The sequence below is a fragment of the Gekko japonicus genome, unplaced genomic scaffold, assembly GCF_001447785.1.
Source record: "Gekko japonicus isolate JY-2015 unplaced genomic scaffold, Gekko_japonicus_V1.1 scaffold2497, whole genome shotgun sequence".
Lineage (NCBI taxonomy): Eukaryota > Metazoa > Chordata > Lepidosauria > Squamata > Gekkonidae > Gekko > Gekko japonicus.
The window spans coordinates 309,130-324,592 of NW_015167129.1; the positions used below are offsets into that span (position 1 = coordinate 309,130).

General features: G+C 43.6%; 1 protein-coding gene across 1 annotated transcript in view; it reads left to right on the top strand.

Moving 5' to 3' along the window:
- GABRR3 (gamma-aminobutyric acid (GABA) A receptor, rho 3) overlaps positions 1-11,274 on the top strand; it is a 61,948-nt gene extending 50,674 nt beyond the window's left edge. The window contains exons 7-9 of the mRNA XM_015413026.1: positions 1,724-1,876; positions 7,695-7,891; positions 10,972-11,274. Coding sequence (XP_015268512.1) covers positions 1,724-1,876; positions 7,695-7,891; positions 10,972-11,274 — 653 coding nt within the window. The remainder of the gene's footprint in view (positions 1-1,723; positions 1,877-7,694; positions 7,892-10,971) is intronic.
- The last annotated feature ends 4,189 nt before the right edge of the window (positions 11,275-15,463 follow it).

Genomic DNA, 15,463 nt, shown 5'->3' on the forward strand with positions numbered 1-15,463 from the left:
CACTATAAGCCATATTGTTATTGCTTCATGTACTGTGTTAGTATGGAGCTGCGGTGGCTCAAGTGGTTAAGATGCTGAACTGCAGGCTGTGGAAGGTCAGTAGTTCAGCAGTTCGAGACCCGGGTGCCACAAGATGGAGTGAGCTCCCGTCTCTAGTTCCAGCTCCTGCCAACCTAGCAGTTCGAAAGCAAGAAATTGCAAGTAGATAAATAGGTACCACTTTGGTGGGAAGGTAACAGCATTCCATGTGCCTTGGTGTTTAGTCATGCTGACCACATGACCACGGAAACGTCTTCAGACAGCGCTGGCTCTTCGGCTTTGAAACGGAGATGAGCACTGCAACCCTAGAGTTGGATTCGACTGGCTTTCGAGCAAGGGAACCTATACCTTTACCTTTACTGTGTTAGTAGCTAGCTAAGTGGCTGTCCCCTATTACTGCTGATCCAGTAATCAAATGTGTATCAGGAAAACAGTGCATTTAGTGAGAAACAACAGCAAGTGTGATTATGAAATACTGGGAATAAGGCCAGTTGTGGAAATAATTACAACAGAATGTAGAAAGAGGCGCTGGGAGAGTGCCAAGGCATCAATGTGCTGTGGCGACCTCAGCAGGTATAATGTCACAGAGTCAACCATTTTTTCAAGAGGATGATCTCTGTTACCTGAAGAGTTGTAATTTTGAGTGATCTCCAGCCTTTACCTGGAGATTTGCAACAGTTGTTACCCAGGCTGGTTTGGAGGGGGGAGTCTATGGCATTGTACCTGTCTGAGGTCCCACCACTCCTCAAACCTCACCCTCTCCAGGCTCCACCCCTCAAATCTCCAGGAATTTCCCAACCTGGAGTTGACAACCCTATATCCTTCCCAGCCAAGCATCAACCTGCCATTATCTGCCCCTCTGATTTCAGCTTTGCATCTCCTCCCCCCTCCCTCCTTGAGATCAGTTGTAATTCTGAGTGATTTCCACCCCTCTCCTGAGATTGGCAACAGTGGTTCCCTAGGAGGGAATGGCTTGTTGGGAGGGTGGAGTCTATGGCATTGCACCTGTCTGAGGTGCCACGCTGCACTTCGGGGGGTGGGCGGAGTTCCCCCCGGGGCCCAATTCCGCAGCAGCGGAAATCGGGCCTCCGAAGCGGGGGTTTACCCGCCCCCCCCGTCTCCACTTGGCAGCCCTATGTAGTGCTTACATAGGCCAAGTATGTAGGACAAATCAAAGATTCAGTCCAAGAGGAGTATGCCTATGGCATTGTTCTTATTTGGTTTCTCACGTATCTACAGTAAGTCACACACACATATATGTAGGCCAGGATCCAAAAACCTATCTTCTAATTCAGCAAGCCCAAGAGGGCTTTGGATGGGTTTTCCTAGCACAAGCCCTTCAAATGTTATGACAAACTGCTTTGGAAATTGAGGGAAGGAAAAATTTAAAAATCGGGGCTGGTACATGCAAACTTTTGAGTGCACCTAAAGAAGCTCTTTGGGATGCAGCTATGGTGTATTCCATTCACAGTGGCAGTGATCTCAAGTCCACCAGGTAAGTTTAAAGGACAAAGGATTTTAAGCAAAAGGAAACAGACACCAGGGGAGTAAAGCTGCAGTACTTAAAGACAATTTCAAATTTTAAGAAAGACTTTTAATCAAGTAAAGGACATAGGAAGTATTAAGCAAAGCAAAGTGGAAGAAAAACAGGGCAGAGATACTAATACATGTTTGTGTTTTTCAGGTTGGTACAATAGACTTTTTATAAATTTTGGCCTAAGGAGGCATATTTTCTTTTTTGTTCTACAATCCTATTTCCCATCGATGCTCATGGTGATGCTATCATGGGTTTCATTTTGGATTGACCGAAGAGCTGTTCCTGCTAGAGTATCACTGGGTAAGTTCTCACTGAACGATGTTTTGGAGCATTTTAAGAAAAGACATCTTGGAGTATGTTAAGAAGTGAGAAAATTAGTTAGCTTTACTGGCTTTACTGCTAGCTTGGAGAAGTTGTGTGTCAGTAAATAAGAATTAGAGAAACAGCATTATCTTGTTCTTCCTATGCACGTTGACATATAATTATTGAGTAAAGGAACATAATTCCTCTTTGCATATTCTTGCAAAGTTGCATGCTAATCTCAAATGGCCATAAGAACATCAAACATGTCTGCAAGTAGTCACGCTTCTCTATTTAAAAGAATTAACAAAGCATCAGTCATGCAATTTCTTTTGTTAGGACTAACTTTTTTAAAAATCACATTTCACTGAGTAAGTTGTTGAGTTCCTTCAAACTGTTTTTCAGTTAACTGTTCAGTAAAATCAAGAGCAAAACAGGTGAGGTGGGGGAGAAGAATGGCAGCAGAAAGAAAAAAATGTTTGAGGAGATGGAAGAAAAACTCAGCAGTTTGCAGTTTGTTCTTAACAGTATTTAGGTGGGTGCATAGATAAAAGGGGAAGTCATGGAAACAGTGACAGACTTCATGTTCCTGGGATCCAAGATCACTGCAGACAGTGACTGCAGCCATGAAATTAAAGGATGCCTGCTCCTTGGGAGGAAAGTGATGGCAAACCTAGACAGCGTAATAAAAAATAGAGACATCACCCTGCCATATGGTCAAAGCAATTTCCCAGTAGCAAGGGTCATTTAGTAGAAAAAGAGGTGCAGGAGCTCATTAAAAAAAAAAGATCTGCCCTCACAGAGGAGGGAGAGCTTGTACCTGAAGGTGGGCCGGGGGGGTGGGCTCTGCAACTTACCTGGCTGCTTCTTGCTCCTCGTGGCCCGACTTGAGGGCTGCTGGGAGCAGGGTGCGGGGCTTGTTGTATGTGCCCACCCCCTGGGCTCCTTACTGCCAGAGCTCCACTCCTATGCGCTCCCGCAGGAAATGACCCCTGCCTAGTAGTAATTTATGGCTGTGAGAGTTGGACCATAAGGAAGGCTGAATGCCAAAGAATAGATGCTTTTGAATTATGGTGTTGGAGAAGACTCTTGAGAGTCCCTTGGACTGCAAGGAGATCAAATCAGTCAGTCTTAAAAGAAATCAACCCTGACTGTTCCCCGGAAGGCCAAAAACTGAAGCTGAAGCTCAAATACTTTGGCCACCAAATGACCCTGATGCTGGGAAAGATTGAAGGTCAAAGAAGAAGGGGACGGCAAAGGATGAGATGGTTAGACAGTGTTATCGATGCAACGAACATGAAATTAAGCAAACTCCAGAGGATGACAGATGACAGGAGGGCCTGCTGTGATGTGGTCCATGGGGTCACGAAGAGTCGGATTCGACTGTGCGACTGAACAACAACAACAAAAGCAAGTGTTACACAGATTTAATAAGGTTTAGACAGTGCTAGGTGCAAAACAAATCCGGTCCACTGGGTCAAAGAAGCAAGTAGTCTACTCCCCAGTTTGAAAATAAAAATATAAGCCATAATCCTTATCTACCTCTACCTGTGTTATTGTTTGTGCTTTTCCTGTGAAATCATCTGTTCTGGAGGGACAATTTGCACTAATTTTGTATGGGAGAAATGGCTGGTCTAGCCAACACACTTTACATTTATTGGTTTAAATAACAGCCGGTCCCGGTCACACAGGCCAGATAACGCGAGGGGGAAGCATGGCAAATTGCCCCGGCACAGTTTGATCCACGATTATGCGATCAGACGTGCCGGCGGCACACCACGAGTCCTTCCCTCAGCGCTGGTGTGTAAACAAGGGGCCGGAGGGGAAAGCTGCACGCCAGCACGATCACACCGCAGGAGTCCGGAGGCAGCCCATGGCAAACCGGTTGCCAGTACTTTGGAGGTACTACTTTTTTATCGTGCATTTTCGGCAGTAAGCCACAGGTTGGCCACGGATGCGCTCTACTTCCCAGATGTTGGGGTGTGATCGTACACAGATAATCCGCCCACCACCCGTGGCTCTCCCGTGGCAAATTCGCCGTGTGACCGGGGCCTTAATTATGCAAGGATAACTAATCACGCTTGGCCATGTTTCCGTATGTCCTTCTATTTTCTGGAAGGCCTTTGACTGATATGGCAACAGATGGGCTACAGCTGAATAGGACTCAAGGGGCAGGGTGGAGACTATACAGAAATTACAGATGAAGCAGCACAGAGGTAAACATCATAACTGACAAAAGGGAAGAAGGCAGCAGTCAAAGTTAGGGAAGGAGGGTATAGTCATCTGGGAATGTTCAGTTGGAGATGGCATTCAATCCACTCCACTCTATTTCCATGCACATGCCTATAATTTGGTAGGCATCTCATGTGATATTGTCATATTCAATATTTTTTTAAAATCTGGCTTAAGTTAGTGAATTAGGATAGTTTTCCTTATGAATAAAAAGAAGCATGTCATTTAAGCAGTAGGTGGAATAGACAAGCAAGGGTTCATTCTGTGGAGCCAGTAAATGGCATGTTTTCTTTAATTATTCATTTTAGCAGTACCTAGAAACCATGCAGCTTTCTCTCCTTTCTGTTTCTTTTTCCTCTCAAGAATAAAGTAGAAAAGCTTTGGCTTTAATGGATATTTGTGTTCTATCCTGTGAGTCACTGTCTCAACATAGCTGCGCACAGAATCAGGCCATCTTTAATTGCTGAAAATTTAAAAATGAATGGTTGATTTCCCATTACTCATACTTATTAACAGAGCAATATTCCCAGAAGCTGACTGTGTGGTGTCTTGCTGCTTACTTAAGGGATGTCTTTGAGAGCCGTAGGTTTAAAAACCAAAAGCATGTGGAGTTTGTTAACATATCCATTAAGAATCAAGGCCTGTACCCTACCACTTTACTATGCAAAGTCTGAAGCTTCCTTCCAGACTAATGAGCCTCCCTTTAACTTAAAGGGCTCTTCCTGCAATGGAACTTCTTCCAGCCATGGTTTTAAAGCTGACAAGTTTTTTTAAAAAAATCTCAATTTCATGAGATACTAGCAAGATGCCCACCATTAAATGACGGGAGTGTGCATTTAAGTGTGACCCCGGACAGGGGGTGGATGGGTGTTAGCTGATTTCCTTCCTTTGCCTGGCCTGTCTTTCCTTTGGCCCCTGCTTCCTCTCTATGCCTTGGCTACGTCAACATTCTCTACCATCTTGACTGTATCTTCCACTGTTTCCCTTATCAATTCACAGTACTGGATGTTTTCCGCACAAACAGCTCCCCCCCCCCCAACCCCCCTTTGCTTTTCAATTTTTTCATCTGAGATGGCAAATACCATTGCATAAACCAACTGAAGAGGCGGAGGAATAGAAATACAAGAGCAGGGCGAGCCGTTTGTGTGGAAAATGTCCCGTTCTGCTATACCCCATTTTGCTGCCATATTTGCTAGATGCCTACCAAATAGTAGGAGGGCATATGAAAATGTAGCCTGGAGACAGAGGAGTCCTTGCATAATGGGAAGGGTTTTTGTTTCTTGTTGGCCCAAGTTATTGGAAAATGTGGTCCTGTATTATTCTTCTACTTTCAGAAAATACTTCACTTCCAGTGCCAACAAAGCTGTTCTTATTTCCAGAGTGCAAATTTTTATTATAGAAAAAAACCCCACACTAACAAAAATGTACCATCTGAAGTTTACCTGATATGAATTCCTGATTGTTAAAAAAAAACAAAAAAACAAACCACCATATCATGTGGATGTAGAATTGTGTGTGTGTGGGAAGCATACAGGGTACATTGACTATTGCAGTAGCGAGATACGGCAACTCCCTTGCCTGCTCTAATGTAGCCAGCCAGTCTATGGCATGCTGTGTCTCAGTTCTATCAGCTTCTCCGTGAGATGTAGCTCCTGCAGCCAATGCATGAAATGTGGACAGAAAAGTGGCACGGGGGTGTATGTTTGAAGCCGCTCCCAGGATGCTTCACTATTTTACCATCCTAATCGTTTTTACCACCATGAACCCAATATACTGGCAAAACTCTTTGCATTTGAAATAAGATTATGCAATGCTGTCGTAAAATAGCAAATAAAAATCATTCAGCAGAACTATTATGGGTTTAATGTCTAAGGGGTTTTCCAGACTGCAGCTGCCTTTTGGTTTTTCATCAGTGTCATGGCGATTCCAATGATCATTCTATTGGTGCAATCAGTTCACACTGACATGTTTGCTTCGATCTTTCCCCGTCAGTCTTCCATATGTTCAGATTCACATTTGAGGATTTTTTTACTGCTTCCTGCCTGTTTTTTGCACATGTGCTGAAGTGTTGCAGCACTGCAGCAGCCTCGAGGAGACCCTAGGGACTCTGTTTCTTTTGTTTGCAAGAAGCTCTAGATTCCCCCTTCCCCTCGGAGTGGGTTCTCTTCCTTCCTGTGCATCCGAAGATATTCCACCCCCTTCCCTGTTGGTATTTATGAAAATGAGCTGCATTAAAAGCCCTTCCGTCCTGCTAGCTTCAAGTTCCGCATAAATGATGAAATTACTCCAAGGGTCTTGTGGTTAGCAAACTGTAAGGATCTGTCAAATTAATATCAGGGGTTTCCGTGAGAATGAACTGAGCTGCACAGCTAGGCGTGTCTTTTAATCTGACCCTACAACACTGAACAGTAAATATACATACAAATACAGTTGTTAAGTTCGACTCTTGCAAGTCCTTGTGGCCCCTCCTGCTTGTTTTCAAATAAAGACAATATTATAAACACACCATAAGTCTCTAGTGTTCTCTCTCCTCATGATGGAATCAACATAAGAGGCTGAAATTTCTCTGGAACTTCTCACTGCTCAGGAAAGTGGGGAACCTATAGCAGTCCGGTGGAGCTGGCTATATTTTTACCAAGTAGAAATTTTGGATGAAAATTCACAACTGATATAATTTACAAACACCAGTGGGGGTAGCATGTTAGTCTGTTGCAGCAAAGTCTTCTAGCACCTTAAAGATTAACACATTGATTATTGAAGCATAAGCTTGTATTGGCTGCAGGCCACTTTAAGAGATCTGAGAATTCATTTCATGCATCTGAACTGTCCTTTAGCACATGAAATCTGTTAATCTTTCAGATGCTACAAGATTTCTTCATGTTAACTAATCTCTTGTTTTTTGTGTCCCAGACTGGCACAATATTGTTCAGTATTCTTGCCTACAGTATAGGTTCCTCATGAATACTGTATAGATTTTATTGCTTTGTGTTATTTAAGTATGTCTGGAATGCAAACGTATCTGTTTAAGGCAACAAGACAATCTCTGTAGGAAAGACTTTATCCCTAATAAAAGTTACTTCCTGAGCTGAACCATTACATTGCAGCTTTGCTCCTTCTACAAGAATGCCCTCCTGAACAATTCTGTTTTGTACATTTTGTGAAACAATAAAGCAAGGAGACCTTTCTAATAGTTTGAGGTAGATTGCTCCACAATGTAGGAACCACCACAGAATCTTCATGCTGCCCCACTGAGAATAATGGCGCTGAACTAGGAAACACTTTCCAAGAAGGGGGGAGCCAGTCATCTAGCTACCTTAGATTATTGCTAGAGTTTTCATGAAAACAGCACTGATGTTTTGGGGGAAAGCCAGTTATCCCACTAACCTTGCATTGCCATCAAACCAAAGTTGGTAGAAAAATAGCAAAAACATCACAGATCTAGAGTGCTCAATTATTCCCTGTGGTGTATATTTTGTGACTAATGTAGGAAGGAAAGCAGACCATCAGCCTTTTGTAAACAGTTCATACTATTGTGTGTACTTCGGCAAAATGCAGGAACTAACTGGTATTGTCATTTGATTCCTAGGTATAACCACTGTGCTGACAATGTCAACCATAATCACAGGAGTAAGTGCCTCAATGCCTCAGGTGTCTTACATAAAAGCCGTGGATATATACTTATGGATCAGTTTCGTCTTTGTCTTCCTGTCTGTCATTGAATATGCAGCTGTAAATTATCTCACCACAGTAGAAGAACGCAAGCAGCTAAAAAAGAAAGGGAAGGTATAAATATGCATGTGTTTCAGTCACAGAAAACTACATGTAAATTGGATTGCATACAAACCTCAATTGTGCAAACAGACTGGTACTTCTATTCACACAAGGCTGGTATGTGGAGGGGGTGTAGTTTCTGCTGATTCTATCTTCTCACTTCAGCCTCCTGTATTGCATCCCATGCTGTTTTCAAGGGGTGTTTGACTTTCAGTAATGACTTTTTTTGGCAGTGTGCAGGGATCTGCAGTAGGGATGGGCATGAACCAGCTGATAAACCAAAGTTCATCATGAATTTTGGGTGGTATAGAGTTTGCAAATCCAGGTTTGTGAACTGAGGAACAACAAACTTCTCTGAAATTTGGGGGGCAGTTCATGATCGTAAAATGCAGAATGCAGGGATTTTCCCCTGTGTTCTGCTCTTCAGGAGAAACAGTTGAAGGGCTAGGAGCTCCCTGTTGCTCAGCTGCTTGGTTTAAATGGCTCAAAGCCATTTAAACCAACAGCTGATAGGTAGGAAGAACTCGCCCTGCTGTCTCAGCTGTGGGGTGGGTGGGAGAGCTCTCCCCACTGGCCAAGCTGCAGGCTTCCTGGTACAGAGAGCTCTCCCCACCAGCTCAGCAATCTTGGCCTCTCTCCTGCAGCCCCTTTAAACTGGGTTGCATGAGGGAGCCCGCAGCTGGGACGGCGGGGAGAGCTGTCCCCACCATTGCAACTGTAGGTTCCCTCATGCAGTCCATTTAAAGGGGCTATACCAGGGAGCCACAGACAGCTGAGCTGGTGCAGAGCCTTCTCCACGCTGGCCCAGCTGTCTTGGGCTCACTGGCGCAGCTCATTTAAAGAGGCTGTTTATTTATTTATTTCAATTTATATCCCACCCTTCCTGCAAGTGGGCTCAGGGCAGGTCACAGGAATAAATTACAATCAATGAACAGTTAGAGGAATAAATATCAAACTGTAAAAACGGTTAAAAGGTAGGCATTGCAACAGTTACATATTCAGCAATCCTTATAGCTGGGAACAACTGGACTGTGGTTGAGCCATAGAGATCTTATTAATAGCAGCGTAACATTAAGAGACTGCAACAGGGAGGCCAATTGATGGACATCCACCACCTCAACTGAAGGCCTGGCGGAAAAGCTCCTCTTTTAAGCCCTGCAAAACTGTATTAGTTCCCACAGCACCCTGATCTCAGTCGGGAGCATGTTCCGCCAGGGCAGAAAAAGCCCTGGCCCTGGTTGAGGCTAAGTGGACATCCCTTGGGTCGGGGACAACCAACAAATGATGATCTGTGGAGCACAAGCCTCTCCGGGCATATATGGGGAGAGGTAGTCCCTTAGATATGTTGGTCCCAGGCTGCATAGGGCTTTAAAGGTAATCACCAGCACCTTGAAATGAATCCAGTACTCAACTGGTAGCCAGTGCAATTGGTGAAGCACCGGCTGAATATGTGCCCACACAGACGTGGCAGTCAGCAGGCACACTGCCATATTTTGCACCAGCTGGAGTTTCTGGATAAGCCTCAAGGATAAGCCCGTGTAAAGTGAATTACAGTATTCAAGCCTGGAAGTGACCATTGCATAGGTCACTGTAGCCAAGTCATGGGGGGAGACGGAACCAGCTGCCTGATCTGCCAGAGGTGATAAAAGGCAGACCTGGCAACTGTGGTGACCTGGGCCTCTATGGAGAGTGAGGGCTCCAGAGTCACCCCTAGGCTCCTTACCTTCTGGGCCTGCACCAACACTGCCCTGTCCAGGGTAGGGAGCTGGATTCCGAAGTCCACCCCCCCCCCCCCCCCCCCGGGCACAGGCCGCGTCAAGGATTTAACTTCAACCAACCCTGCCGTAGCCACCTAGCCCTGTCCTCCAAAGCCCTGTCCAAACTCTCCGGGGGAGAGTCCGGGCAGTCATCCAACAACAGATCAGCATACAGCAGCCCAGCCCAACCCCCCAGACCACAAGGGCAAGAGGGCACATATAGATGCTGAACAGCATTGGCAAGAGGATCGCCCCCTCCAGCACTCCACATTCCAATGTGTGTCTAGTGTGTATTGCTGCTCCTGGCTCCCTGGCATAGCTTTAAACAGGCTGTGTCAGTCAGGAGAAAGGATGACGGGATCGCCAGGGAAGAGGCTTCCCATCTCCCTCTCTCCTGGCTGCAGAGCAAGGAGAAAAGGAGACAGGATCACTGGGGAAGAGGCGTCCCGTCTCCTTTTCTCCTAACTACGCAGCTCTCCCCAGCAGCCCAGCGATCTTGCTCCCTCCTGCAGCCCCTTGATACTGGGCTGCAAGAAGGAGCCCACGGCGGGGATGGCAGGGAGAGCTCTCCCCACTGTCCCAGCTGCAGGCTCCCCAGAGGCAGCTTCGCTGGTGCAGAGATACATCGCTTGTGCAGCCTCTTTAAAGAGGCTATGCCAGGGGGCTGGCAGGTGCATCTGGCTCCCTGGCATAGCCCCTTTGAATGGGCTGAGCCAGCCACGAGAAAAGGAGATGGGATTGCCAGGGAAGAGGCATCCCATCTCCCTCTTTCCTGGTGGTTTCTCTCTGCACCAGAATGCTGTGGTTATTTTTGATTGGCTAGACACATCACATGACATCACAGTTACATAACTAGAACAGCTATTCTGACAAAAGCCAAACATTTTGTTTTTAACAAGCCCTTTCCATTATTCATGAAAAACGCTAACAGTGAATTTTAGATTGTTTCCCCAAATGATATTTTAGGGTGGTATTTGTATTTCCAATGCCTATAATTAGAATGAAAAATTTAATTGGCAAGAATGTAAATTCCTTTTTTAAATGACTCATGTACTTTCTATTTAAGAACATTCATAAGTAAGGCATTCTGTACAGAAGCACTTATGCAATGCAAAATTATGAATGTTTAGTCAGAAGAAAGTCACAATTGTTTCAATGAGAGACTGACAAGGATTGTAGCCTTGATGTTACTCATCAAGACACCCTTGCTTGATGACTATTTCCAACAAGAAAATATTGAAAAGAAAGCCCTATATATATAGTCAGATGACAACTGAAATTGCACCAGCACCCCAGACTCCTCTTATCCCAATAATAATAGTTTTTCATTCTTAGGCTGCTGGAACATATAACATCGATGCAGTGCAAGCGATGGCGTTTGATGGCTGCTATCATGACACGGACACCGATATTGACCTGACCACCTATTCTGTCCATTCCGAAGAGAGTTCAACACGCGGGAGAACACCCAGTATCACCAATCTAGATGAACCTCGCATGAAGAGGAAAAGATCCTTGAAAGGGAACGTGGGGAGAATTATTCTGCAGAACAATCATGTCATTGACACATATTCCAGGGTTATATTTCCTATTGTATACATCATATTCAACTTTTTTTACTGGGGTTTGTATATATGAACAAAAAGAACTATAGCTGATGTTTCTTGCCTTTGAGCACATCAGAAAATGCATGTTAAAACATGCACGCCACAATCAACACAGGAGATAATTCAGAGTTTGAAGAACAGATTCTGATAGGAAAGAAGTGATTTTCTCCCTGTGAGACTTGTTAACTAGAAAGGAAGCCCCAGTGACTCTTGACATTTCTAAAGAAGTGGTTTTTCAACTGTGTTGCCTTGCACAGCAGCAGTATGGTACTTCTACTTCTGCAGTTACTCTACTGGCAGTGGTTACATAAGGTTTCCTGCGATGCTGCTGAATAGTTTACAATACAATTGATAATATTGCCAATGCTATCCTCTCTTCACACACGCAGCAGCTATTCATCCCTACTCTTGCCTATGTTTTCCTGCCATCTATAAGTCAAACCTTAGATTGTTTTCAAGAAGCAAATTCTGGTTATGTGAGGAGTTATACATTGACTACTTAAAAGGACACTGGCTGGGTTGGTGCACACTGTACACTATTATAGGCCAGATTCTGATACTCCACCTAACCCTTAAATATGTGTTGAATGACTGATGATTAGTAATTTTAGATCAAGGGGTCATAGCCCCTAAGAATAATTTAAAAAGAAACTCCAGTGGGAATTACACCTGAAACTTGGTGCATTAAAACAATGCAGAACACTATCGATACCATATTCACAAAAATGTGAAGCAGTGGCTTTACAGACTGATCCGAGGTATGTGCTCAGAAGTAAATGCCACTAGTGTTAGTGGGATATATTTCCAGGTTACTGTGCAGAGGATTGCGCTAAAGGCAGATGTGGCATGAAGCTCAGTGTGTCTTAGGAAGAGATTTTAACAACAGAGAAAAAAGTGGCACCATGGCAGGGTGGTGGAGGTGGAGCAAGAATGGGCTGCTTAACCTTTTTCTCTGCTCAATATCACCTTCCATCAACCTTTTTTGGGGGGTCTGGGGGAATATTATGGGAAAGATATATGCATCTGCTTGTCCCGTTTAAGTCTGGACCTTGAACTCAGGTAGTTTCCCAATTAGCTATAAATGGACTGACATTGCTTGAGAGCCAACCAAGATATTAGTTCTTCTAGCGCTTTAAGGCTTCAAGGCTGTGTGTGTATGGTGTGTGTGGGGGGGGATGGCAGTCTTAACAGGACTGGGGCTGCAGTGCTAAAAGAAGCAGTACCCTTTCTCCCTGCACCATTTCCTGACTGAAAGATCTTCTGAAGCGGTCACTATTCATTTAAAATCTAGACCACCTCTCAACCTGTTTCCAAGGTGGTTCACAGAAAGATAAATTCAAAAAATGTCAATACAATCTTATAACATAAAAGAATAAATAAGCAGGGATTAAAACAGCATTTAAAAGCCAACACAATTACTGGTCAGTATCAAAAGCCTGGAAGAATTTTGCATGATGCTTCAAATTTTAAAGAATGTCAGGTGCATAGCTGCAGGGAAGCAATTCATAGATGAAGGAACTATTTGTTAGTTTGAGGAAAGCAGGATAGTAGCTTTTATTAAGGGAGCAAGCAATTTCAAATGTGGAAGCTGCACGGGAGATGGGTTAAACACCTCTCCTTCCAATGCCAAGGACCTGATCCAATGCCTCCTTCTCCTCAGGGTGCTTTGAAGCTATAAGAAAACAGATCTCATTACCATAATTAATGACCATTAGAAAAGTCATAAGGAGGCAGCAGTTGCACATTGCTAAACAGGAGAGGGAAAAGAAATGGGACAACAGTAGTACTGGAAAGATTTATTTATTGTTGGATTTATATCCCACCATCCCCGCAAGTGGGCTCAGGGTGGGTTAGAACAGTTAAAATACAATATAATAATAAATACAATTCATACAGAGTTAACATTTCAAAAACCAACACATAGCAAAAATTCAATTCCCAGCATCCACAAACGCCTCCCAAAAGTGCAGGGCATATGATGAATAAACAAGGACCCATTTAATGGATGCCACAGCGATCTTTAAGAAAGGACAATGCACCTGGTTAGTGTAGGCAGGGGAGGCCAAAATCTTCAGATGTTCCACACAATAACTTTCAATAGATGTGAAGTGTTACAGAAGTCCTTTTGTATGAATGAATAATCAGGTTGAATAATCAGGTTGAATGAATAATCAGAAGTCCTTTTGTATGAATGAATAATCGTGCCGCTCTGTATTGATTTCAATACCTCTTTGAACACCATGTTGGAATTTTGCATGGGCTTGCTTCTGGGAAACACCATTCCATATTGGGTATTAACCATGTATTAAACAAATGATGCAATATTTGTCTACTTACTCAAATTAATTCAGGCTGCAACCACATGGAGCTTTTGCTTCCATTTTGCGTCTAATTTAGGGTGTTGGACATCATTCCCTAATCATCCACGGCTGCAACCACATGGAGCTTTTGCTTCCGTTTTGCGTCTAATTTAGGGTGTTGGAATCCGTTTTCCACGTTTCTCCTCCATTTTGCTAGAATTGTTCCCAAATCCAGTTTCATATGGTCTTTTAGGGGAAAATATCAGTCACGCTGCACGAAAAGGTGTAGTTTTTCATTTTCCACTCACTTCAGCACCATCTTCCTTGCCCAAGGCCTCTGCAGTTGCCACCTCCCACCACTAGAGGGCTTTTAAAATGAAAATTGACATTTCAGTACAGTATGGATATATCAATTAACAATTTTTTAAAAGAGGCCTCTGGTGGCTTGGGAGGGATTGGTGACTGCAGAGGGTGGAGGCGGACAGGGACTGAAGCAAGGAAAGAACAGGAAATGCTATGCAGTCACTGTGTCTTCCCTACTTCTTGGTTACAAATGCTGAGGAAACCCACTGACTATATTAGAACTGCTCCAGAGTAACGTACCTTACAATATCATTTATGAAACTAATTTCATGTGAAGAAGAGAGATACTTGTTACACGGCATAATACACACACACACACACTCACTAGTGAGCTAAAAATAAAAGGCACCTCCTAAATTGTGTATTCTCACTTTTATGATTAACAAGGATTAGTTTTCCAGTACAGAGAAGGATATTTATCAAGTTCCTAAATACAGTTTTTTGGGGAAAAGTTGGTAAAATTCTGTACAAAGACTGATGGAGCCCAATGTATGTATTTGCCATACTTTATACTGCCAAAAACATGCCTGGGCTAATGTGGCTTTATGCTCCTCACTAGGCTAGATAGGAAAATACAATCCTGTAGTTAGGGAACACAATGCTGCCTGATCCTATGTTTCTTTACTTGGAAGTAAATCCCACTGTTTTCAAAAGGTTTTAGTCCCAAATATGCATGTCTGCAGACAGTGATGAAAGTCTTGTGTAGGCACTATGCCTCAGAATTAGCAGACTGATGATACAAGTATTTCATAATTTTTTTGTAGCAAAATTTTAAATGTTCATATCCTACTTTTACTAAAAGCACAAAGGAATCTCGTGGCACTTTAAAGACTTAACAGATTTATTGTGTTCTAATCCACAAACATTTATGCCACAAATCTGTTCAGAATCCTTCAACAGGCTGACACAACTTCTCCACTTGATTCTACATGACATAATTTGTCAGAGAGCTAAATACCCCAATAAAAAAGGTAAAGGTTCCCTTGCTCGAAAGCCAGTCGAATCCGACTCTAGGGTTGCGGTGCTCATCTCCATTTAAAAGCCGAAGAGCCAGCGCTGTCCGAAGACGTTTCCGTGGTCATGTGGCCGGCATGACTAAACACCAAGGTGCACTGAACACTGTTACCTTCCCACCAAAGTGGTACCTATTTATCTACTTGCAATATCTTGCTTTCAAACTGCTAGGTTGGCAGGAGCTGGAACTAGAGATGGGCGCTCACTCCATCATGCGGCACCCGGGTCTCGAACTGCTGAACTACTAACCTTCCACAGCCTGCAGTGGAAATACCCCAATAGGCAACTGTAAAACAAACTGTAACCAGACTAATCAGCATTAATTTACACATTAGGCTAACTGTATTTAGGGCTAACTGTATTTAGGGTTTTTTAGTTCACAATATATTTATTTACTTATTTATTATTTCGATTTATACCCTGCCCTCCCCGCAAGCAGGCTCAGGGCGGCTAGCATAAGTCGGTACCCAGTACCGTAAAACCATATACAAAGATTAAAATATTTAAATATAAACATTAACAGTAAACATTAGAACACTCCAA